Here is a 26,999-nt window from a genome sequence, read left to right as displayed (position 1 = left end):
GTTTACTACTTTGTGTTTTCTAATTTGTAAAGTTTACGAGTCTCTCTTTAAGCCACAACATGATGCTGCCACACCAAATGTCATATTAAATGCCATGGTATTCGCTTTGCTGAGAACTCCTCACTTGTTTTAAATGCAATCATGGAAGTTAGCCACCCAAAACTATTGTAGGTTAACTGTGTACAGTCTCTTCCTAGCTTCAGACAGAATCTTCACAAGTTTTTCAGCATTTGTTCTGGGGTTGATTAATAAGTTTTCCTCCTTTCTGAACAGTATGATACCTAGACATTCCCATTCTGCTTATATTTGCAAATGATTGTCGGAACAGATAAACTTTGCTCCTTCAGACCTCTGGACACTGGAACAAAGGATGAAACAGACTTTCGGAGGTCCACAGTATGTTTGCTGACTTCTGTAGATCTTTCTATTATGTCGCACAAGAAAGCAGTTGTTTTGAGGTGTTGCATTAAGGGCCAAGCCCCTTTGCTTACTTGGTGCTTTCATAATTTGCACAGAGAGGGAGGTGGACTGCTCCCTCTGGGTCTCTTTCTCAAGAGATGAAGTTTGAGCATGTAGATGTCTTGTTCAAGTGTGAGGTCGGAGCAAAGAAGCAGATGTGTATACAGATATGGGTCAAGACTGCAGTATCTGGAGCTTTGTTTATTTGGTAAAGAAAGACATGAGCCAAAAAACAAAGCTCTCAATTTACCAATCTATCTACTTTGCTCACCTACAGGAAGAGGTATGGATCATGACTAAAAGAAAAATCCCGGATCATGGATACAAATGGCTAAAATAAGAGCCACTGCTCCTTCATATAAAAAGAAACTAGCTGAGATGGTTCAGAAATCTGATCAAGATGTTCCCTGGGGCCTCTCTTTGAAGGTTTTGAAGGGCATATCCCAATAGGAAGTGTCCAAGGGCACACCCAGGAATATATTGTCATTGTTGGAGAAACTTAGAATCACCAAAAATAAAACTTTCTGTCAATGAAAAAAACCTCATGACTGGAGGAAAAGAAGCAGGAAAAAGCCTAAATATGGTGAAGCTGGTGTGTGTTTACCTCCCTAAGCTTCTATCTTTGTGCCCAGTTAACAACAAATGGTTGAGCGCACACATTTAAAAACATGGTGTAGTTGTTATTACTTTGAATATGCTGGGATTAGATTGAAAAAATGTTCTGCTTGTTGTTTTCTAAAATGATCATATGAAAGTTATGGCAATGGTTTAAAGAAATGTTTTATGCATTCCCTGTGTGTTCCTACAGTTTCAGTAGAACTGACCTTTTCTCTTTAGCCCTGTGGACTATCTCCCTACGTTAGGCTTCCTGTCAAAGGAAGCAGTAACATCTGACTTCCTGTTGGACTGTGACACATCCTGAGTGGTTTTTGGGAGAATGTTTGACAGGCATCGTGTGAAGGCCCTTTAAAATTTTTAAGAGAGCAGGATACCGGATACTGGATAGGACAAAGTCAGAAAACGGTGCTTGCATTGACAAAAATAATCTGCTGACCTAAGCATTAAAAGGCAGAACACTGTTTCACATGAATAGATTTTAAACTACGGTAAAACCTCAGCAAAAAGCCATTAAGAAAGGAAAATAGTTAGGAAAAAACAGAAATTCCAACTAGAGATTTTTAGCACTGCTGCCTTAGAGGTCCTTGGTTCAATTCCAAGTTGAGGCCTTTCAAATCAATTCATTTCAGGTTTATTTATATAGTGCCACTTCATAACACATGCCATCTCAAGGCACTTTGCAAAGTCAAATGCAATTAAATCATACAGACAGACTAGTCAGAAAGTTTCTGATCTAAGGAAACCCAGCACATTGCATCAAGTCTTGACAAGCAACATTCACTCCTCACGAAAGAGTGTAGAGCCACAGTGGGCAGTCGTCTGCATTGTCGATGGCTTTGCAGCAATCTCTCATGCTGAGCATGCATGAAGCAACAGTGGAGAGAAAAACTCCCCTTTAATGGGAAGGAAAACTTCCAGCAGAACCAGGCTCTGTGTGAACGGTCACCTGCCTCAACCAACTGGGGGTTAGAGAAGACAGAGCAGAGACTGAAAAAAAGCACAAGTACACATTGATCCAGGAATCTTATTATAAGGCCAACCAACAACCTTTTTGAAAATGAGAGCTACTTCATTGGTACTGTGTCATACGAAGGGCTACAAGTACTAACCTTTGAACTAGAAGAGTAAGAACTCACCTTAACGCTACGTAAAAAATTAAATTTTTCTTGCTTTTGTCATTTTTAAATCTATAAAAATGCAGGTGTGAATAAAAAGGAAACACAATAGAATAAAATTATATTTTAGATGCAGCTCACTGGTGGGTGGTGCTATATTTTTTAAACAAGCCCAAGAGCGCCAAATGTGTTACCCAGGTTGGTGATCCCTGTTATAGGGTAACGACAGATGATCTGTCTCCCTGAATGGTGGCACAGCTGACAGAACTCCACACCAGGTGCTCCTACTGTGTAGAGAAAAATGACAGAGAGAACATAAACTTTAAAGTTGAAATAGCAACAAACTATATAAAATTGGGGAACAGCAGGAGAACCCAGCAGAGTGAGAAAAATAAATTATTGATTATTAAGGACTTTATATTTGAGAAGGAGAACTTTAACTTCTATTTTTGATTTAACAGGGAGCCAATGAAGGGAAGCTAAAATAGGAGAAATATGACTACTCTTGTTAATTATCATCAAGGCTAGGCAAGTTTATTGATATAGCACTTTTCAGTGACAAGACGATTCAAGGGGCTGCAGCAGTCATCAGAACTCTGATGACTGCTGAATGCTGCAGAATTTTAGATCAGCTGAACTGCATTTTGTGGACTTTCTGATAGTAAATAATTACAATAGTCCAGTCTTGAAGTAACAAATGCATGGACTAGTTTTTCAGCATCACTCCTGGACACAATATTTCTAATTTTGGCAATATTCCATAGGTGAATAAAAGGAAACCCTGGAAACCTCTATAATATTGGATTTAAATGGCATGTCTTGGTCAAAAATAACACCAAGGTTTTTTACTTTATTACCAGAGGCCAATTTATAGGTATCCAGATTAAGTGATTGATTAACAAGTTTATTTTTTGAGGACTCTGGTCCAAAGATGAAAACTATTGTCTTGTCAGAATTTGAAAGCAGGAAATTGAAAGTCATACAGGTTTTCATGTCATCAAAACATGCCTGTAGTCAAAGTAACTGATTGGATCCATCAGGATGTATGCATAAATATAGCTGAATTTCATCAGCATAAAATGGCAATTAATCCCATGCTGTCTGATAAATTAACCAATTGGAAGCTTATATATATATATATATATATATATATATATATATATATATATATATATATATATATATCCATCCATCAATTAATCCCATGCTGTCTGATAAATTAACCAATTGGAAGCTTTTATTTATATATATATATGTATGTATGTATGTATGTATGTATGTATGTATGTATGTATGTATGTATGTATGTATGTATGTATGTATGTATGTATGTATGTATGTATGTATGTATGTATGTATGTATGTATGTATGTATGTATGTATGTATGTATGTATGTATGTATGTATGTATGTATGTATGTATGTATGTATGTATGTATGTATGTATGTATGTATGTATGTATGTATGTATGTATGTATGTATGTATGTATGTATGTATGTATGTATGTATGTATGTATGTATGTATGTATGTATATGTGTGTGTGTGTGTGTATATATAGTACTGAGGATTAGCCCAAGGAGTTTGAAGAAGATTTATTATTAACATGAACAAAATAGAATCTGTCAGACAGATACGATTTAAACCAGCCTAATGCTTTCCCCTTAATCCCTATAGTATGTTAAAGTCTTTCTAGTCTTTCCTGTGGCTCTACGCTTCTCCAGGAGTGAATGCTGCTTGTCGGGACTTTGATGCAATCAACTGGTTTCCTTATATAGGACATTTTTGACCAATCTGTATAATCTGTAACCTGACTCCGCCAGATAGATTTGCTCCGCATATCCATCTGGAAACCTTCCGTTGAAGTAATTTTGGGAAGGGGCGAAAATACTGGTTAGCTGATTGGCCTATGTTGGTGATAGACGGGCCAAATGAACCAATCAGATTCGTCGTCACTCTGTTACGAGCGACGACAAAAACACAACTACAAGCCAAGCTACTCTTGCTGCTGCAGGTAAAGGCTCGTTAGCTCAGCAAAGAAATACTCTGTAATTCCGATAAAACTTGCTCGAAAGCCACGCTAACGCTAGTTTCATCGGCTGAAGCCGCCATGTTGTTTAGACTGAACTGACGCGCTTCCCGTTGCGTCACACCTCAACCCGCCTCAAAGCCAACGCTGATTGGACGTTCGTTTGGTGAACGGCTCCAAATTTTCTTTAACGGAGAGTAGCCAGACTGATCTGCGAGTGAAACCTTGAAAGCTCGCGAGATCAGGATGGTCTCACGAGGCTATATAATCTGACCCAGTCTGTATAATATGATTGAACTTGACTTTGTAAAGTGCCTTGAGATGACATGTTTCATGATTTGGCGCTATATAAATAAAATTGAATTGAATTGAATTAAATTGAATATTGTGATCAACTGTATCAAATGCAGGACTGAGATCTAACAGGACAAGTACAGAAAAGTCCATTATCTGAGGCCATGAGAATATCATTAGTGACCTTCACTAGAGCTGTTTCAGTGCTATGATGAGCTCTGAAGCCTGACTGAAAGTCTTCAAACAAGTCATTACTGTGTAACTGCTCACATACTTGATTAGCAACTACTTTCACAAGAATTTTAGATAAGAAAAGAAGATTAGATATAGGTCTGTAATTTATTAACTCATCTTGATCAAGCGGTGGTTTCTTGAGTATAGGTTTAATAACAGCTACTTTACATATCCATTTACAAATGGATAGATTAATCATGTCTAAAATGGGGGAATCAATCTAATGGAATACTTCTTTTAAAAACTTGGTTGGGATTGGGTCTAACATACAAGTTGAAGATTTATATGAGACTAAAATTTTAGATAACTCAGAAAGCTCAACTAGGTCTAAACAGTCTACAAAACACTGAAAGACAGGGCCAACTGTATCATCCACAGGACAACATTAAAATTGTTGGCAGCAGTAGCTCATTTGAAGCCCACAACTAAACAGGACACAAAGTTGAATGTAGCCACTATGGAGGAAAAAAAAACAGAGAAGGAGCATAAAGTTAAAAGTTGAATTAAAAGCAAATAATACACAATTAGAGAGTAGTTGGAGAATATAGCAGAGTGAGTGAAAGTGGTCATCATGTCCTCCATCAGCCCAAGCTGCAGCATAAATACAGAGATAGATCAGGATAAATTGGATTACTATAACTAGAGGCATAATCAAAAAGGAAAGTTTTAAGCCTGGTCTTAAAAGTAGACGGTGTCTGGTTCACAGACTAAAACTGGGAGTTGGTTCCAAAGGAGATGCCTCATAACTAAAAGATCTGCCTCCCATTTTATTATTAGAACATGTAGGAACCGCCAGTAGACCTGCAGTCTGTGGGCCAAGGGCTCTGTTAGGAACATATGGGGTAATCATGTCTCTGGTGTATGATGGACCTTGATTGTTATGGGTGTTATTTGTGAGGATTCTTGTTCTTAAGATCAGTGTGTTTGTTGTCCAAAGCAACTTACTATACGATCATTATCAATGGATTGAAGAGAGTGTCTAAATAAATATGTGACCGTGGTACTTCCTGATGCGTTAGGTAAAGAACAAAAAGATTTGAACCCACACAGCAGGTTTTACTTGGCCCATGATATGAGGCATGCTTTGTCTTGCCAAGGTTATTACATCAGTATGTTAAGTAACACTACTACTTTACTTATGTAACCATTCCCTCCAGCTTAAACCATGCAACCACAAGTCTGGGCTTATATACACACCTTCCACTTTATCTCTAAATAATAGACAAAGACCCATGGGCTTACTCTGCTTCAAAACACAAAATCTGTATCGGGTATTACCGGTATTGGAACTACCGGCAAGTATATCAAGGATTTCACATACTAATTGTTTAAAAATGCTGTGATTGGGGACCTCTAATCAATACCAGAGATCACATCCAGACCTCCCAACAAAAAACATGAGAAGCATTCTGCTAATTTTTCATTGAAAGTTAAGATTGGAATCTTTTAGAAAATGGAATAAGTAAAAAAAAGTTATCCAGAACTGGTTTACTTATTTCCATACCTAACCAGACTGGCAAAATCGATACTATCCAGGCTGCAGGAATCTATTAATATTAATAATATTTTACCATTTTATTAGTACTAATTTAAATCTATTTGGTTAAATTAGGCTATTATTGTCAATTTATTTGCTTTGCACTTTTTAAATTATTATTTCTGTGTTTTCAATATATTTGTGTAATAATCCCTGTGAATTAGGTTCAAATGGGAAATATATTTGAATATTAGGAATAGATTAGAAAAAAGGTTTTTAGGGCATTTAATAAATTGACAGCATGTGAGAATAGTGTAAGATACTTACCCCTGTAAGTGAAAAAGACATATTCCTGATCAGTCTTTAATGTGTTTTTGTGTGTTTTTGTCTGCTCTACGCAGGGAGTCCATCACGAACTCTCTCTACCATGTCGCTGTCTGTTCGTCCTGTCAGACGCATCATGTCCAGGTCCATCACTAGGAGCCAGAGCTTCACTGGAGTTAACACCCAGGACAGACCTTACAGGTACACACACACACACACACACACACACACACACACACACACACACCTGTTTATGTGTATTATTATTATTATTATTGTTATTATTATTATTATTATTGTTATTATTACTACCACTACTACTACTACTACTACTACTAATATATATATATATATATATATATATATATATATATATATGTGTGTATGTGTGTGTGTATGTGTGTGTGTGTGACACACACACATATATGTGTTTGAACATTAATTATACATTAGAGTATCATATTACAGTTAACTTCACTTAAAATATTTATATACAGTGAACAATGTATCCTTATACATGTATAAATAGTTGTATTGTTCAGGGTTTGCAACCAAAACAAATTAAAATCCATTAAGTATCCGTTGAGTTTTGCTTGAATAAAAGCGCTGACAGTTAACTGCTCCTGCTAAACACATTACACTGAGCAGAGTTGACAACTGCTTCAAGATGGTTGCCCCAAATCTCATCAGCGCCCATAGGCGATAGCGGTTGATGCGGGGTCTACTCTATATAATATCTATGGGCCAGCCTATAGCATTATGTTTTATAAAGCATTATGTTATGATTTATAAAACATAATGCTGGTATTTCTCGATGGAGTTAAACTTATAACGTACAGAAGTTGGATCTTCATAATAGGTATAATGTGATGTGCAGCTGATGTTAGGTGTTGGTCTAGAGTTTTAGGAGATTTATTAGTTGTGTTACTCTGATGTTGCAGGAACCTCTCAGTATTCAGCACTCCTGGTGTCAGCAGAAAGTCCAGCCGAGCGAGTGGTCTTTTCAGTATGTCTATCAAAACCAACCCGCCACCTAAAGTTCCCCAACCAGAACGCCTGGATGAGGTCTACAACGCCCTTAAAAATGGCCTCCAGTGAGTACTCAGTGATCTCAACTGCTGTTCTGTCAGTGTGGTATATCCTGTCAGAATAACATACTAGTAGTTGCTTTTAAGATCTCTGTCTTTCAGTGTAGACTATTTTATTTAAAATGCATACCAATGTTTCTGAAGTGGTATGCTGATGGTTCTTGTTTCCTAGAAATTACATTTGATCTGTTATGTTTAGTCTATTTCAGTTTGGGGAAAGATGCTGAACGCTAATAACTTGATCTAATACCAGAGAGAACGGTTTAACAGGAGATTAAACGATTTTACGGCTTCACTTGCCAAAAAATAAAATTAAATAAATACAATTATAGGAAACTTCAGTGCACATTTCTTAAAAGGCATACAGGGAAGTCTTGTGTAATTAATACTTGGTAAGGAAACATGCAGAAAACTGCTCTGCTTCTCGGAAAGGCTTTGATTCTGATTACTGAGATTTTTCCACTGATTATTGTGAAGGGGATAAATACTTTTCAACATAGCATTAAAGGAAATATGTAAACAACTTTTGAGCTATTTTTCTTTAATACTCATTATACATTGTTTTATCATATTTTGAGAGATACCTGCCTCATCATGTTTCCTATCAGAAACAAACTGCTTAGTTGAATGAATCTGCCAGGGGTATGAATAATTTTGGGCTTAACTGTACATGATGGGACTCAGAGGCCAGTTTCTTTTAGCAACTCACCCTATGCAGGATGTGAACCGCATAGATGAGAAAGTGCAAACAAAAAGACCCCTGGCTGGAATTGAAACCCAGGACCTTCTTGCTGCAAAGCAATGGTGCTATACCAACAGTGCAGTCCTTTCTGGAAAACCAGAACATTTTAAAAAAAAGTGTACCCTTTTCTAGAACACTGCACGAGTCTTCATTAGTTTCATTTGCAGGATAATTATCCAAAACAAATAACTAAATCAACAAAGACTCAAGATTAGCCTTGTTCCATGGCCACCTCAGCCCACAGACCTAAACCCTGCAGAAAACCAGAGGGAGCTGAGGAGAAACCTGAGGGAGCTGAGGAGAAGAGAGCATCAAAGAGGAGCCAGCAGTCTGCACCTTCTAGAAAGATTGTGCACAGAGGAGGAATGGTCAAAGATCAGTTAGCCTGCATGCTTCAACTGTGGGGAATAGGAGGGAATAAGACCAAGTACGGTCCTGTTGGCAAAAGAAGACAATAACAAGGATATCAATAGTTGACACCACTGATTGTGGTCAAATAAACATTTCTTATTTCTTAACATGGAATTTTCTTTCCACTGAATAATACTCTCAAATGCTACTAAAACAAAACATGGATGCTTTTGTGGGTTTTCTTTAGCAAGGTTGTTTTTTAATTAGCCTTTTTGTTGCCATCAAATTAAACTTCAAGCAGATTTTTCAAATAGTTTCCTGTGTAGGACTAAAGATAATGATAGCTTGTTTTCACGCTCATGGGCTGTGTGTCTTAAGGTCTTACCTACATCTGTACCAAATGGAGTTGGATAACATCAGCAGGCAGATAAAACTATCTAAAAGAAATTCCCGACTGGTAAGTTATGGCCATTTTTAAGTTGCTGTCGCAGTTACTGAAAATGAAGTCTTTGTGTCTTTAAATACAAACTCTGATGACCTGATGTGTTTTTCTTTAGGGTTTCCTTTATGACTTAGATAAGGTGAGCCATGATGCATTCCTCCTGTATCTAATATACTTGGTGGAAATGTTGGAGCTGCTGGTAACAACGGTTCAGTCGCTGTAAACTTGGCTGAATTTGCCTCTGCTTTTCCCTGACAGCAAGTTAAGGTGACTGAGCGGTACATCACAAAACTAGAGTTTCATCTCAGCAAGGTAAGATCAACATAACCTTCACCAAATAATTTTCTTATACAGACACTGTGAAATTCCTGTCATTGTTGTGTCAGCTGTGCATTCCTTTTTGTTGATCTGCTTGACTGGTTTTGTCAGTGAACCTACAGGTTATTTTTCTGCAGCAGTGCATCATTTGTCATCACCAGTTGTAATTATACCATTTAATTTTTTATTTCATGTTTTAGGGACTAATGTTGTGCCTTTTATTTGTGGTCAAAGGTTTTGTTACCTTAATTTCTGCCAATCATGTTTAGAAATTCCCAAACGGAACAGTGCTGAATGTATCTCTGATTCGCCAAAGCACTTTGATTTGTGACTTTACATTCAGAACTCTACTTTACTGCCAAAGACAGAGATGTACCCCTGGGAAATGAGCAATTTTGATGTTCTTTTCTTAGATTGAGGAGTTTTATGAAGCCTACTGCGTGCAGAGGAAGCTGAGAGATGGAGCCAACAAGATGGTGAAGGCTTTCACAGCCAACCCAGGAAGCAAGGATGCTAAGGAGAGTCTGGGAGAGGCTACTAAAGGATACAAGGAATACACAGAAGTGAGATAAACTGAGTCATTGAATGCATTAGAGGAACAGGCTGTAACATATACTAGTCCTCTCAGGGATAGTAGTTGTGCAGTTCGTACAGTGCAGAAATAATTAAATGAGGCTTTCTCTCCTTAGAATATGTGTGTGATGGAAAATGAGTTTGAGAACCAGCTAGGAGAGTTCCACATCAGGATGAAAGGTAACACCCCATCATAGTATTGCAAATTTAACCTGTGTTCCAATGGTATACCAAGATACGTTGCCTTAGGTTAATCACACTACAACATGATCAGTCTACAGATCTGATATGAAGTTTGACCTCCAGCTAAGCCCAGCTGCCACAGAGACATGCCAGAAATGTCTGCTGAATGAGCATCACCGCAATCAGAAGACATATATACCGTACATATGCACCACTGCTACAGGGTTGATACAAGCGCTTATTAAGGTTTATAGTGATGCAGCATGGTAGAAATTTAAAGTGGCTTAAATGGCATGTTTTTGGCGGGGGGGGGGGGGGGCTCATAGCCTTTGTGTCGAGCTAAAACATTGATCCCCAGTTGTAAGGTATCTGTATCTTTCTTCTTCTTTTTTCAGGTCTTGCAGGATTTGCCAGATTGTGTGTTGGGGATCAGTATGAGGTTAGTAGGCCCATCCCTCTGTCATAGTTAAATGCCTTCTGCAAAAATAACATGCTTGTGTTCACCTTCCTAAAGGATTTAATGGGACACGCCTTTGTATTTGACTATTTAGAATCAGGTCCTTGGGGATTAAAAAAATACAATGTTTATCGTAGAAAAAAAAGGTATTTTTCTGTCTAGCTGTCAAAGCTTTAGGAGGAAAACCATGACATGCTGGAATGGGCTTATTTCACAGGGGTTTCAAAGAACAGCAGCATGAGTATGTTTGTTTTAGATGTAGTCAATATTCATTTCCAGTGTTACTGGAAATGTACTGCTATTGGAAGTCTGCCTAGTGTTCTTCCTGCTGAGTCATAGTGGGTGGTTTTCCTGCACACTTTCTTTCAGTTCAGCACTGTGAACAGAGCATGTGGTAAACAGCTTTAAGCTTTCTTCAAGGTAGTTGCTGTCAGACAGACATAAATAGAACTTTATTGTCAATCATCTGCACATTCACAATGTCCAGTTGAACAAAGGTGCACAGGTAGTTGCTGTTTAGTTAGGTTAACTCAGAAAATCAGTTTTTGATCCATAAATATTTTGGCGCTCCTGAACCAAAGGTCTTAATGTTTTGTTCTGCCAGTTGTTTAGGTGCTAAAAAGTGAGATCATGGTTAATGGAATCCTTGCTTTTATGCAGATGCCAATAGAATAGATTGACATAAAATATTTTAGTTTTGTCTTCTTTTGATTAAATTAATTCCCTGACACCAAGCTAAGACGCTAAAGCAATAGTCTGAATTAGACACCAATTCAGACTATTGTATGTATTATGTATGTATATGAAGTAAGTGTTATGCGGTTGATGACAAATACATTAGCTTCACACCAAATTGCAGTGAATCTTAGTTCTGCATCATCAAAGATGACAAATGTATCCGTGTATAGCAGTACCAACAGGTAAAATATAAATCCTCCCACTGATCAGATACCAGGAGAGCTGGGCAGAGCCATCGGAGGTAATTAACCCATCAGCAGGACCAGCATCTGCTCCTTTTTGCAAGGAGGAATGGGATGAGTAAGGCCAGAACCCCACAAAGTGACGTACAGTGGGTTCACTGGTGTGAATGTCTCTGACTAAACTATTAGAATCAGACTTCCGATAATGAGCCCTATGCTACTAACCAGCACTGTGGAGCAGGACTGGCATTTTCCAGAGAATACCAGAAGTGATTGGTTCTACACTGGAAGCCTGATCTTTTCTTTTCCCAGATGAAAGCAGGTTCACTTTGTGAAAAGCTGCGGTGATTGGTATGATGTCCACCGTGATGGATTCGATGTTGGGTCAGTGTTGATCTAGGCAGGCATATCCAGGTTCAGGTACAGACCTGTACAGGATATACCATGGCACCTTGATTGTCATTAGGTATGAAGTCCTTTGACCCATTGTTAGACCCTTTGATTGTGCAGTGGGTCCATGTGGCAATGGTAAATAGCTTGTTCTTGTATAGCGCTTTAATTAGTCAGATGACCCCAAAGCGTTTTAAACTACAATCAGTCATTCCCCCATTCACACACATTCACACCCTGATGGTGGTGAGCTATGCTAGTAGACACAGCTGCCCTGGGCCAGACTGATAGAGGCAAGGCTGCCATACAACGGTGCCACCAGACCCTCTGACCACTGCCAGCAGGCAATTCGGGTGAAGTGTCTGACTGAGATGGTCGGAGGTGGGGATCGAACTAGCAACCCGCAAATTGCAGGACAACCTCCCCACTCCTGTTGCAGGGGGATAGTCCTGTGACAAGAGTATGTAGGCAGCTCCTGGTGGAGGACGGAAATTACACAAATTACTGGCCTCCACGATCCCCTGACCTAGATCAAATAGAACTATTCTGGGACATTGTGTTTAAGTCCACCCAACAAAACCAGGCTGCACCTCAGACTGTCCAGGAGCTCAGTGATCCCCTGGTCAGGATCTGGGAGGAGATATCCCAGGACCTCATCTGACATCTCATAAGGAGCATGCCCCGATGTTGTCAGGCATGTATACATGCAGGTGGGGACCCAAAATGACCACTTAGTATAATTTTGTGCTCCTGCATTGATATTTGAGCAAACTGGGCCAGGCTGTCCCAGGTTTTCAGTGTAATCTTCTCATTGACTTCGGATTAAGCCCTCTGTTAGTTGATCATTTTCATTTTTATCAAATGATGTGGCATCTGTTTGTTCCTAACTTATAAACCATTGCACATCATTATGGATATCCAGCATGATATTTGAGCATTGTATACACATCTGCTCCTGTGTCAAAAGTGGAATGTTTCTTTGTCTGCCTTTAGATCTTTATGAAGTATGGCCGACAGCGTTGGAAACTGCGGGGACGAATAGAACTCAATGCCAAACAAGTGTGGGACAGTGAGGAGACAGTGTTCCTCCCTCTCATCAATGAGTTCCTCTCTGTGAAGGTTGGTGATTTTAAATCAATGTTTGCAGCTCTGGGTAGTAGTGGCATTACCTGTGGCAAAGACTGCTGAAGTTTTACAGTATAAACATATGTCTAAACCTGAAAGATCAACAGAAATGCACTTAATAAAGTCAGCAATCAAAACTGAGAGATCTCCTTTGATTTCCAGGTGACAGAACTGAAGAGCTTAGCCAATCATGTGGTTGTTGGAAATGTTTCCTGTGAGATGAAAGATCTGTTTGCTGCACACACCCAGATGGTAGCCGTGGACATAAATGATCTTGGCACTCTTAAACTTAGCCTTGAAGTCAAATGGAAGTAAGTTTTGCAGAAAAACAACTGATGTTTTTCTTAATTCAGTTGACTAAATCATATCCCCTCTTTTCTTGACTTCTTGATTTTATTTGTTTTGTCCATCTTTTTAATGGTCAGTCTTTTCTCCTCAGTCCATTTGATAAAGAGGACCCGGCCATTCCTTTCAACAAAACACCAGGGACACCACCCGTACATATTCAACCCTTCCCTGTAAGTTGTTCTCTTTTTAAAATGACTTAGTACAGAGCCCTAATAGCACAAATATATATATATATATATATTAGGGCTGGGTAAGTTAACGCGTTAATATTGCATTAACTCATTAGACTATTAACGGCGATATTTTCTTCAACGCGCATTAACGCATGTTGCTCACATGCTTTTATTTTGTGAAGGTCTGTTGCTGCGGTGTAGGGGTTTGAATGAGAACAGTAGGTGGTGATAATGCGCCAATAACCTCGCTGTCAGCCAAACCTCGGATTCAGAGGAAGAAAGGTGCTGGCCGGAAAAAAACTAAGCTGACATGGGGAAGGCAGTGTTTCCCGCAGGAATTTGCTTAGGCGAGGCGGTGAGTTGGCGGCCGGAACAAGTTTTGTGCGGAGCGGAGCGGAGTCTGCATCAATGCCGTCGGTGAAGTCGCTTCTCGTTTCAAAGTATCCATGTGTTTTTGCCTGTTTTTCCCTGCCATTCACTATATGCACGCGAGAAAGCAAACACAAAAAAACGCGTGTTAACGTCAAATAAACGCAAGCAACGCAAGCATATCGAGTTAGCAAGCATTTCAGTTTAAAGTTCTTCCAGCATCGAATATGACAGAAACAAGCTAGTTGTAACCACTGCCAAGTTAAACTTTGGTATTGAACATAAAATGGTAATGCTGCTCCCTGGTGTTACCTCAGAAATTGCCTGTTTTTGGTAGATTTTTTCCCCATAAAGAGAAGTGGCAAACACACTCACAGTTACACAAAATAAACAAGCTAATATAATCTAAAGTTTGGTCTGAAGCAACCAAGAATGCCCTTGTTAGAAAGGCAAAAATAAAATTTAAATAAACCATAGTAAGTATTGCACAGTTATTGACATACTCATGTAAAAAAAACTGAAATATTCAAGTTAAACAGTGGAATTACACCAGCCTTTACCGAACAATATGAGACAAGATGCATGATAGTACAACAACAACTCAGAGTGGCTATGGTGTGTGTAAGTGTATGGACCTGGCAACAAATTGGAAAACCAAAGGAAAGAGGCAGTGGGGTATGCAGATGTTGATGCTGAGTGAGTGTAGGTGGGCAACTTTCTGGAATCAATAACTAAATTAGCTCAAATAAGAATAACTGTGACAGAGTAATTACCAGAAGCAAAAAGTTAGATTCCGTGGCCTTAAGCATGCCACCCCTGGGTCTGCGTGCAGACGTGTTCTCTGGAATGACGACTCATGCTTCTCAGCCTGGCAATCCAATAAATGAGTCTGGGTTTGGTAGCTGTCAGGGTAATACTTGCTGGATTGGATTGTGTCAAGTGTAAAGTTCGGACAGAGAGAAACAAGATTGTGATCAGATTGTCCAAGAGGAGGTCTTGCTTTGGAGATGTACGAATCTTTGCCACTTGCCTAGAACAAATCCAACATTTCTTGCTGAATCTGGGGGTGCAGAGGGCAGAACATGAGGTGGGACCTGGTACACAAGCATTCAGGTACAGCAGTGATCTATAAAGGAAAATTGCTGCTGGTGTGTGTGCACATGGTTCTCTGAGTATTTTTTTCGTACCTCAATTTCGTTTCTTTGGCATACATACACTTTAGTATAGATTCTACTCAAAGTTTTATAAATGAAATTTTTGCTTACACAGTAAAAAAATTAAGTTTTGTATGCACCACATCCAGGATTGTTTAGAAACCTTTTTTTGAAAAAAAAAAATGATTTAAAACTAATTTAAAAGTAACATAACATTTTAAAAGATAATTTTGAATATCATCACTATTTGCATCTCCTTGCTGCCACCAAAAGGAAGACAGCAATAAAGCTGGAAAACATAACAGGTCTACAGGTACCATTAAGAAATGCTATTAAGTATAAAAGGGGGCCAAATGTAACTATTTTAACCAAATGTTTGGAGTGTTTAAAACTGTTCCACATCTGTATACAGGTGTTTTTCTCCTGTGTTTCTTTATACTTCTGTGATAGGTTATTGTAAAACTGATCCTAAATAATGTATAATACAGGCCTGTTGATTGGTTCAAAGTGCAGTGGCTGGGAGAAAGTGATAATCACAGCACAAGCATATAATTCATTAATTATTTGTCTTAATAGTTATATATGTTTTCTCCATTGATTTCAGTTATGTTTATTAATTTGTTGTGTAATAACGCATATAAAATGTAATAAACCAAGCTAGTATAGTGTGGATACAGCTCTTAATAATCCTAGCCAACAATGCCTTTTTTAGTCATTTGTTTATTTAGGTTGACGATGTTAACAAGACAAAAGATGGAGAAGACAGGAAAGTGGCAGAATGAGTCCTTGATATTCTAAACAGCATAGACTGTTTTCTCTACTAAAAGCGACTAATTGTAAAGATTGGCAGTAATGGCTCACATGTTTATTGGATTTTTTATTTCTTTTTTTGAGGGGGGTGTTGCTAGAACAAGTAGAAAGAAGTAGCCTCTTTGTGAGAATAATGGAGGGCGGGAACATCAGGAAAAGGGGCAGCGAAAAGCAATAATCAGCAAATCAGAAGCTTTTTTCTTAAAACAGTAAAATTGTGAAAAATGCATAGAACAAGATAGTTGTTGTTAGCTGCTATTAATTAGGCATTTGGGTTGTGAGTTAATCCAGCGGAAAGCCCAGAGCTGTTTATACCTCCAGTTGGCTTCTGCGGACGAGGGGATACCTTTGGCAATGTAGAGGACTTTAAACACGTTACAGAAGTACCAACTAAGTTCTTATTAAAATCAGCTGTGACCTTAGAAGTCAGATCCCATGGTTCAGAGAGGGGTTGTTGGGATTTAACAGCAGCTGATTCCTAACTGTTCCAACCCTCTTTACACCGCCTGCTGCCTTTTGGATGTCCAGTCGCTGTCACGGTGTCCAACAAGGCAACAGCCCTGGCCGGTCCTGGACATCTTCCGAGGAACACTTAACCAAAGCTGCCCCTGTCGGAACAAATCACCAGAAACACTCAGTGCAGTAAGTCATCAGAAAAACGGCCCTTTAGAGCAGACATTTGTTGCCTGGTAGTGCATACTGATGCTGCCTGTAGCTGTAGTCACCAGTTTATTACTCTGCTCTTTATGATGGGATAGGTGGCAAAGTTTCCAGACTGTTCTCTACCTGATTTTCACACATAGCTGAATACCTGGCTGGCTATTTATGTAAATAATACGTCCTGCCCATGAAATCGAATGATAAGAGATAAATTGAATTGAAAAGAGATAGTACATTCTCAAGACAGAGATATGGTCTTTACAATATTCAGGAAATACAAGAATCCTCTTTTCCTGTTTTCACAAAATACTGAATGAGCACAGAGGATTCACCGCATTGCATTACCATTTGTCTACAAATGGAAAATATCAAAGAGAACCATTGATTTCTTAGTGTGTTTCCTGTCTGGTTACAGAACACACACTGTATTTGTGCCTATTAGAGCTAGAAACAAGTCATTTAGACTACTCTTGGATGATCTCTATGTACTTTAGTCAGTCTGATAACAGATTTAGAACTGATGTTAGTGGGCAACATAGACATGTGCTGCATTGTGATGTCATAATCCCATTTCCTATGAAGTGAGCTTTCACAAATCACAAAACATGTTTTAAAGAAACTGTAATAAACGTAGAGACATTTCAGTCCAGGGTTGAAAGCTTTAAGTACTGCAGTTTTCAAGGCAAACTTACTTTAAAGTGTAATGCTTGTGGGAGGCTGGAAGACTGTTGTTTGGCTGTTTTTTTTTTTTTTTGTTTTTTTTGCTGGAATTCAGAAACAAACTGCAAAACGTGGACTTCAACACTTTCACCAGCAAACCATGATGAGTACCATTATTCACAAATGGTGAAAACATCAAACAGTGGTGAACTTTGCCAGAAAGAAAGAAAACATATTTTCTCTGTAGTCATAAAGTAATATTGAAAGGATGGAGTATCAAAGCTCTGAACAGCCCCAGTAAAGGAAAGGACTGCTTGGTACCTTGTTGCTGGCATGGTCCAACTATTGAGCTTATTTGCAAAGTATTTTTGCCTTGCACGACTAAAGCTATTTATATTGACCATGTACATGCATAAAAAAAACTTTCAGGAGTGGCTTGACAGGAAAAATGCGACATGTGTAGCCCATGTGTAGAATTTGTCTGTGAGTAGCAGCTCTTCCAGCTTCAGTTCACTCCTTGTGAAGCTCTCCCAAATTTTTTTATGAATTTCACTTGATTTCCTCTCAAGGCTGTGGTTCTTTCAACCTGTTGGTGGTACACTTTTTCCTACCACACTTCTTCCTTCCACTCAATTTTCTGTTAACATGTTTGGATACAGATCTCTGTGAAGAAGCAGCTTCTTCAGCATTGACCTTTAGTGTCTTCCCCTCCTTGTGAAAGGTGTAGATGACTGTTTGCTGGACATCTGTCCCCATGATAGTGTCGAGAGACCGTTTATAGGCTCAAGAAACTTTTGCAGGTGTTTTGAATTGATTAGCTGATTAGGATGTGACAACATGAGTTACCAATAATTAACTTTTTACAGTATTTAATTTTCTGAGACACTGAATTTTGTGTTTTCATAATCCATCCATTTTCTGACCCACTTAATCCCTCATGGGGTCGCTGGTGCCTATTTCACTGGGCGAGAGGTGGGGTACACCCTGGACAGGTCACCAGTCTGTCACAGGGCAACATAGAGACAGACAGGACACACAACCATTCACACACACACTCACACCTAAGGACAATTTAGAAAATAACCTATCCTTAACAGTCATGTTTTTTGACTGTGGGAGGAAGCCAGAGTACCTGGAGAGAACCCACAGATGCACAGGGAAAACATGGAAACTCCATGCAGAAAGACCCAGGGTTGGATTTGAACCCAGAACCTTCTTGCTGTAAGGAAACAGCGCTACCCACTGCCACACTGTGCAAGTTTTCATAATCTGTAGCCATAATACTGTAATGAATGGAATCTACAGATCCAGTATTCGATTCAGACAACCCGTGTTTGATTAGTAACAGTTTATTCAATGCGGAATTGCAAATGTCTGCGTCAGCGTCTCTGGCAGGGACCTCTTCTCTGTGCTTAGTCCAGGAAGAGTCACGAGCCGAGGATCCAGCCGGCTGGCTGCCGGGCGCATGCTGCTGCTGCTGCAGAAGTTCTCATGTGGAACACTAGCAGCGGGCCGTTGGTCAGAGGATAGGCAGAGGGTCGGAACCGTAGAGACGACCGTAGGCAAGATCGTCAGGAGGATAAACCAGAAGCCGATGTCTGGGACGAGGTCCAAGGTCAGAACCGGGTGATCAGATGTCCGATGAAGCACCAGAGGGAAATCCAGGATGAGGTCGGGGCACAGTTCCAGGTTTGATACACGGTCTGGTTTAAGGATTAGACGAAGACTGGAAGGCTCGTGGTCAAGAAGCGGGGTCCGGTTTAGTACACTAGCACGCAGAGATCAGGCAATCAGGTCAGGCGGGATAAGTAGGCTCAGAGGTCGGGAAACAAAACAGGTCAGGATCAGGTAATCAGAATCAGAAGAATGCTGGAATAAGTCTAAAAAAAAAAGCTCCAAATAATCTGGTACTGATGTCTGGTCTGAGGACTGGTTAAATACAAGCAGGAGCAGGTGGATAAGATAAGTGGTGATGAAAAACGGGGTGGAGCTGATCAGGTGTGTTGTGTGAGTAATTAGACCAGCATCAGTGCCGAGATCATGACAAATACTCAAATTTACAAGAAACAAAAGCTTGGAATATATCATTGTATGTGTAATGATTCTATGTAATATTGGAGTTTCACTTTCTAAAAATATTGCACTTTTGTGTAATATTCTAATTTTCTGAGATGTACCTATAAACCACAAACTGCGGGTTCAAAAGCAAAGGCTTTCAGAAAAACCAATGAGTTTTATGGATTTGGGGATGTATTTACTGCGTGATCAGACTTTACTTTAATGGATATCCTCCATTTTCCTTAGTATCTTCACTGCTGACTAAATGTTAGTTTTAAGGTTTAGAAGATTTTAATGTGTCACAGTTCAGCACTAAAGTATAAAAATAGATCACAGTTTACATTGATACATGTCATGCTGTTAAGGTTGCTGTTAAGGTTAAAGAAGGTTATATTGAAGAAAACAAAGTCTAGGCAATAAAAATAGAAATACTCAAATAATTATTGTAGTTCAAATGACTTTTTACATAATATTCTTGTGTATTTTTTTTTGAAGCTATAGCAATGGAACTATGATCTTTACATTTAGCCCGTAGAGACTGTCATGATGCAGCCTGAAGGCTGCATACTGAACATTTCTCGCTCAGTCTCTAGTGCAGTCCTGATTAGGAACACCTGTCAGGTTGCAATCACCATGGACTCATTCCACCTGCTCACTCCACCATATAAACTCACCTCAGTTTGTCCATGGTTACCGGTTCATCTCCAGTCCTCTGAACATCATGCCTGTCCTGTTCCTGCTCGTGTCCTGGTCCTGGTCCTGGTCCTGGTCCTGTTCCTGTCTGTTCCCGTCTGCCAGTTCCTGCATCCCTGCAACCTCCGTCTGGTAAATGACTCTGGCTTTCATCATCCACTTCTTGCATCCACTTCTTGCACACACAGAGCTGGAAACCAGCTCTGTGTGTGTGTGTGCTGTGTAATGGGTTCATCCAAGACAAATCATGACAGAACGAACCGGTCAAAGGATGAACTCAGTCACACACAGAGCTTGGTGCAGGAGCTGGCAGAACTCCGGATTCGTCTCCCCGGGGTCGCTGTTGCGACGCCCGCCTCTGGTTTGTCTCGCCTGGGTCGATGTACTAAGACGCCCGCCTCTGGTTCGTCTGGTTCCAGCGCTCTCAAGGGTTTCTGCGCTTACAGAGGGTCCTGCGCTCATGGGTTCCGACACCTTTCCCGCGTCCACTTGGTTCCTGCGCCGACAGGGATCCTGCGTCCTGAGTTTCTGCGCCCGTGAGGTTCCTGCACCCGATGGGTTCCAGCTTTTGTTTTGTTTGGCTTTCATCATCCACTTCTTGCTGCTTCAATAAACGCTGGAAACCAGCTCTGTGTGTGCTGTGTACTGGGTTCATCCAAGACAAATCATGAGAGAGACTAATACCGTCCCCACCTAAACAGTGTGGGCCAGAGGGATCTGAAAGTCACTCCTCAGGCAACTAGATTCACAGTAGATCTCCACCAACTGTTAAAAGGAGCGGCAACACAGAAACATACTCAAAGTGATCGTGACAGGCAAAGAAAAATCTCATCTTTCAAGCCTACAAACATCTCAGCATCTGATCCAGCTGTTGGGGAGAGATAGTCCTGAGTAGCCGTACATTGGAGTGACCTCAGTTGGTATCTGTAATCAGGAGAAAGAACACAAGCCTGAACATTAGGGTCTCACAAAAGATATCTAGAAAATTTAATCAGTCAGGTCTCATCCTCTGACTCGCTATCAACAGGTTTAGAAATCACAGCTGAAGTAACTGGAAAAACAGACTAAAAGCTACTATCAAGTATAAGAACCTATTTGTACTCAGCTTGAGTTGAGTTACACTGTGCAAGTCAACTGCTGGGATTTGACAGGAACATTGACTCATTGGGTTAAAGTCTTGGAGTAAACAGCCAAATGTCCAAGAAGAGGATGTAGAACAAGGGAAGCTTTGAAAAAAGGCAGGCTATGGGTATAAAAGGGTCAGCAGTCGACAGCAGCACATAGATGCTCCTGTTGCTGCTTTCTGATAATGCAACACTCTTGACTGACCTCCCTAATGACCTAGTAAGACCAGAATTGAATGCCTTTAAGGTAGCCTGCCCTCTGTTTACATATAAGGATGTTTAGACAAAGTATGATCATAAAGGTCAATGGTGCATACAGAGGTCACAGTTCTGTAAGAGTGTAAGGGCACCAAAAAACATCAGGAACTGGTTCAAGTTCCAGCATTTGAGTTGCTGTAGTGGAAACACCCCGATTGGACTTGGACATTTTGGTAACAAGTAAACCTTTGGTTTGAGAGTATAGATGGATTCACTGGTTATAGTGAATAAAAACATTTTTAGACAACAGTTGTGTTGGGACACTAAGAGACTTCTGTGTAAGAAGAAGTATTTCAAACACAAATATAAACATAGTAGGGAACCACCTGAAGATGGTGAGGATGGAAGAAATGTGCTCCATCCTTACTGAACCACTCAAAGTGCTGGCTGCAGCCCTTTGAGATCAGCTGTAAGGGTTTAAGAGAACTAACCAAATGCCTGGCCACGAGGTTAGCTTGACCTTCTGCTGTATCGTCGTAACAGAAAGGAGTCAAACCAGACCAGCTTTTTAATTCTTCTTTTTTCTTCTAGAACTCTGACCAGGACCAAGAGGAGGACGAGAAAGATCCTCCTTGGTCTAACTCATCAAATTCTTCTGATGACTCCTCCAGCCGTCAGTCATCTGTGCCAGGCGAACTGAGCTCTCCACCTGACATGGTATTGCTTTCCCAACATCGTCAAGAGAACAGCATATCTTCCTCATTAAGATTTGATTTGTACGGAGCTCAGGTTCATTGGCTATATCAGAGTAACTTCTTGGTCGGATAGGGGTCCCACCCAGACAAAGTGGCCATGTAACTGACTACATTAGAAATCTGTTCCCTGAGTGGATAAGTCTGAGACTTTTTGAACCAAACACGCTTTAGAGACAAAAGTTGTGTGTGTGTGTGTGTGTGTGTGTGTGTGTGTGTGTGTGTGTGTGTGTGTGTGTGTGTGTGTGTGTGTGTGTGTAAAATGAGAGAAATCCTTGCTAAATCCATGGATCTGATTTAGGTTAATAAATACAGTGCACCCATCTATGTATAGAAAGTTGAAGTGTCCTTTTTCTTTTCTTTTGTTTCCATTAGACGTGATTCATGGTTTGTAAATAGTAAAATTATACATCAGTTTAATTCACTCTGTTTATTGTGGTCCTTCATATTAATGCTGTCGCTCTTCAGTTTAACTTTTCCCTGCACTTTCTAGGTGAAAACCTTCCCATTTCTCCTTGCGCTCGGCCAATCAGTGACCAGCAGTCTGTTCAAATCACATTTGGCCCTACTCCGCCTTGATCATCCCTACTCCTGAGCAGGGAGTAGGGATGCAGGCAACTTTAATGTAAATCAGACCAGCTGACAGCTTTGCTGGAGCCCAGGACAACACTATCGTTTTGGCCCCACCACCACACACAAAAACACTCTGGAAATCTCTCACAAAACATTTAGTGCACTATTTTACCTTTTCTCATCCTCATAAGACAACAGACAGCATGTTAGGCACAATAAGGCATTTTTGAGCTGTTGTTTATCATCCAGTCCCTATAATTTTTCCTGTCTGTTGTGGGAGGTAGAATAAGTTAAATACTTTGGGAATTCCTGCCCTCTGCATCTGCTGACAGTTCCTTTGCCCTCTCTGAGAAAGCCATCTCTCTCTCTCTCTCTCTCTCTCTCTCTCTCTCTCTCTCTCTCTCTCTCTCTCTCTCTCTCTCTCTCTCTCTCTCTCTCTTGGTCATCTGTTCTGCCATCATACTCTTCAACATGATATTCTAAAAGCTCAGTTAATGATCAAATGTGTCTCCAGGCATGCCAGCGTAGATTATTCACTTTTAGTTTTACTTTTTTCATGGTCAGAAACTGCAGCACTGGCTTTTACTAATGATCATTATTCCTAACAGATGACTTGACAGGTAGAGCTCTCCCTCTCTGTCTCCTCATTCTCACACACAGTCTGTTTCCCCCATTCAAGGCGGATTCTTTCAGCTTAAAGAACTGCTGCCTCCTCTTTTCTCTGTGCCATAGCTAGCTCCTGCTCCGCTCTGACTGGACCTGCACCTGGACCTGCCTTCTCTGTTCTGTCGGAGCTACAACGCTCAATTGTTGCTCTTAAAGACAACTTGTCTTTTACAATAACTAATGAATGCTAACCTGCACTGCACTGAAGTATTATTGGCTGCATTGCTTCTTACCTGGCTCTGGTTGGGCATCATTCGCATGTCATTCCCTTCCTGATGCACTTGTTCCAGTCTCATCCTCAGATAAAAAAAAATACTCACAGAATCCCTCCAGTCAGTCTTCTCTTCATCTTTCTAACCTGAGCACCAGACTTCTGAAAACCGGACATTCTGATATTTTACTTGAGCAGCGAAATGAACTTCAAAAATTGTCTTAATAGCCAAGCCATCAGCTTCATACTCAGGGTAAACCCTCGTCTCTCCTGGCCTCCCCCATCCTCAGAAGAACAATCTGGACCAACAGCCTCTTCCATGACAAAGAATTTCACCTTGGAGCATGGCTTCGTGAAGCTGTCATGCAATGTTTAAAACAGCAACTTCACTTTTTAACAAGTTATTTGAACGTGGACAACATGTGAGCTTTTTCCTCTGATTTACACATTTCATAAAGGCCTATCTGGTACATTTTGTCACCATTTCTTTACTCTTTTTTCTATGGTTGCCATTGTTAACTGTGAATTAAGGATCAGCTGACTCAGGTCAATACACAGTAACATTCATGGGTGTGTAGAGGGCAGAACATAAGGCCGAGCATGGAATGCAAAAATACAGATACAGCTATGATCTATAGAGGGAAATTGAGTGTTGGTGTGCATTTTAGAATTTTTTTATTATTATTATTATTATTGTGTACACCATTTTCATCCTTTGGGCAAACCTAAGCATTTAGTATAGATCCTATGCAATGTTTTTTTAAATTAGACACCAGCAAAATATCCAATTTATGAGTTTCCAACTGGCTGCTGGCCTGACAGGAACAGTTCTGGTCGACAGCCTATTTCTGAAAAGAACTAGTCCTGACATTTCTGGTCAACAACCTATTTCTGAAAAGAACTAGTCCTGACATTTCTGGTCAACAGCCTATTTCTGTAAAGAACTAGTCCTGACATTTAATGTTCTGCTGACAGTGGTAACCATGTCTATCCATTTGTTTATCTAGATTGGGTTAGAGGCTTCAGGAATCAAACCCGCACCATTTTCTTCTCCACATCCCACGGTTCCCTCCTGTCCTCCTTCAACCTCGACTCCCAATGGAAGTCTTTCTACAGAGATTTCCAACATCCATCACATCGACAACTTCAGGCATGGTTTTGTTTATGAGCTGTTTGATTCTCATTTTTAAAGCTCATGTTTTCTTGTTAATATGATTGTTACTTGAACATAGATAAACCAGCGGGATGGGAGATGCGGTGTGATCTTTGAATGACTAAATTGATAAAATAACTACCTTGCAGGAATGTGGTAAAGGAACCAATGATGGACCTTGATGAGAAGCTAAGTTCAGAGGGGACCATTAGCCCCATCGTGGGACCCGGCCCTTCTTACAAGCAATCTCTGAGTCACATCAGTGAAAGCAGCACCGATGGATTTGGGGAACCATTCAATGGTGATCCAGCAGATATAATCTCATTGTCCTCTGAGATCTCTATAAGTGACATAGAGGTGCCTATTAGAGCACCTGAGCCAGCAAGTCCTCTCAGGTGCACTGACATATCTCCAAGCCTCTGTGTCGTCGAGGAAAGCCCAGTTGGCAGTCCCACTACTGACCCATTGATTTATCCACACGATGAGTCCTTCTTTCTTCCGGCTGAGAAAGACAAGCTCACACACACATCCACAGCCAGCAGAGATGGAACCTACAGGGCCCAAAAAGTGCTTGTGGAAGATGACAGGCCGTGCGTGGGAGCAAGCTGGTTGCCTGGAAGAAGGGACAATGTGGTGGACAGTGAGCTGGAGGATTCCCTAGAAATTCTGCTTTCTGCTCTGGAGGATTATAGAGGAATGTTCCCTGAGTTGCAAATACTTGAACAAAACCTAAGGGTCCTGCAGGTAACTCTGAAGGTAAGGATGAGAAAGAAGAACATGCTTGTAGAGATGAATAGGATACTATAGCTGGAAACTGTACTCAGTAAAAAGTAGCGTTGCGCCGATGCCAACACTCCTTTTTTGGCCCTGATACCGATACCTGGTTGTGCAGTATTGACCGATACCATCTGTTTGAAATTGGTGTGTGTGTGTGTGTGTGTGTGTGTGTGTGTGTGTGTGTGTGTGTGTGTGTGTGTGTGTGTGTGTGTGTGTGTGTGTGTGTGTGTGTGAAGAACTACATACTACTTAGGGTAGTAGAACTTTTTATTGCCTACCTGGAATGGGTGACAATAGTTGAATAAACGTTTGGCTCTCAAAGGCCAAAATAGTGCAACATTTGTGAAATTATAACATGTATAATAGTAGTGCAACAGTAAGACAGTAAAATTATATTATTGATTGAATAATCTCTTTTAAACCCTGAGTTTTGGCTCTCAAATGGCAAAATAGTGCAACTTTCATGAACTCATATAACATGTATAATACTAGTCGGGAGAGAGAAGGCTGCGTTCAAGTGCCATACAAACATTAACATGGTATCGGTGCCCTATTTGTTGGTACTCGCCGATACCAATACCACCATTTTAGTGCTGGATCGGGGCCCCGTCCGATACTGGTATCGATATTGGTGCAACACTAGTAAAAAGTCATGTTTAGCTGAAAAAGCTGAACAAAAGGAGTCAGAAGAACAGACAGTGACTGATGAGAAAGCTTGCTGTGGTAGAATTGTTTGCATTTGAATTAAAATGTAAAATATTCTTTAATTTTATCTACAGTGTGTGTTTGAGCATTTTCATTTTTGTCTTCAATATAAAAGGATACATATTCCCAATTTTTTACTGTGTCCTAACACTGACTTGTGTGTGTGTGTGTGTGTGTGTGTGTGTGTGTGTGTGTGTGTGTGTGTGTGTGTGTGTGTGTGTGTGTGTGTGTGTGTGTGTGTGTGTGTGTGTGTTTGTGTCTAGGGGGGCAGTCATGGCCGCTCAGCCAGCCTGGCCAGCCTCTCGGTGGAAGCAGCTTTGGGCAGCTTTGACTTTCTGTCTGACTGTGAGGAAGAGGAGGAGAAGATGACAAGCAGTCGGAGGAAGAGAAATGGCAGGTCAGTGAGAACCCATTACAATGTGGGAATGACAGTGATTGTTCTGGGTAGTACATTATGTTGTGCCATTGTTCCTGCTGTGGATTGGAACAATGTCTTTATTGTATCATACTGCCATCTAGAGATTTCTGTGGTGTATCATCACTGAAATGTCAGGATCAGCTTTAATTGCCAAGTGACTTACAACCAGGAATTTGCCTTCAAATCCGTTTTGCTCTCAATAAAGACATTTTGTACAAATATACAAAAAGGGAAAATTAGAAATACTTTTCCTTTAAACATGCATAGATACATGTTTCTATAAAAAGGAAGATGTGGTTGCATTGATGCAAATAGGCATGGCATCCATCTGGGGACTGTTCATCATAGAGAGAGCCGG

The 26,999-nt window shown here is 40.3% G+C and overlaps 1 protein-coding gene across 7 annotated transcripts in view; it reads left to right on the top strand.

Moving 5' to 3' along the window:
- ripor1 (RHO family interacting cell polarization regulator 1) overlaps nt 1-26,999 on the top strand; it is an 86,402-nt gene that overhangs the window by 40,648 nt on the left and 18,755 nt on the right. For 6 of the 7 annotated variants that reach the window (XR_004932271.1, XM_021311717.2, XM_021311718.2 and 3 more), the window contains exons 2-17: nt 6,628-6,751; nt 7,492-7,644; nt 9,110-9,188; nt 9,289-9,312; nt 9,432-9,485; nt 9,905-10,054; nt 10,181-10,244; nt 10,643-10,686; nt 13,008-13,133; nt 13,302-13,450; nt 13,579-13,657; nt 16,522-16,635; nt 21,978-22,103; nt 24,596-24,738; nt 24,891-25,497; nt 26,487-26,620. Coding sequence is in view for 6 of the 7 variants with exons in the window: in XM_021311716.2 (XP_021167391.2) it covers nt 6,628-6,751; nt 7,492-7,644; nt 9,110-9,188; nt 9,289-9,312; nt 9,432-9,485; nt 9,905-10,054; nt 10,181-10,244; nt 10,643-10,686; nt 13,008-13,133; nt 13,302-13,450; nt 13,579-13,657; nt 16,522-16,635; nt 21,978-22,103; nt 24,596-24,738; nt 24,891-25,497; nt 26,487-26,620 (2,170 nt within the window). In the remaining variant the exon portion in view is untranslated. The remainder of the gene's footprint in view (nt 1-6,627; nt 6,752-7,491; nt 7,645-9,109; nt 9,189-9,288; nt 9,313-9,431; nt 9,486-9,904; nt 10,055-10,180; nt 10,245-10,642; nt 10,687-13,007; nt 13,134-13,301; nt 13,451-13,578; nt 13,658-16,521; nt 16,636-21,977; nt 22,104-24,595; nt 24,739-24,890; nt 25,498-26,486; nt 26,621-26,999) is intronic. The other variant, XM_036145299.1, reaches the window with a different exon arrangement.

The sequence above is a fragment of the Fundulus heteroclitus genome, chromosome 2 (assembly GCF_011125445.2).
Source record: "Fundulus heteroclitus isolate FHET01 chromosome 2, MU-UCD_Fhet_4.1, whole genome shotgun sequence".
In the NCBI taxonomy this organism is placed as follows: domain Eukaryota; kingdom Metazoa; phylum Chordata; class Actinopteri; order Cyprinodontiformes; family Fundulidae; genus Fundulus; species Fundulus heteroclitus.
This window is presented reverse-complemented; position numbering and strand designations above follow the sequence as displayed.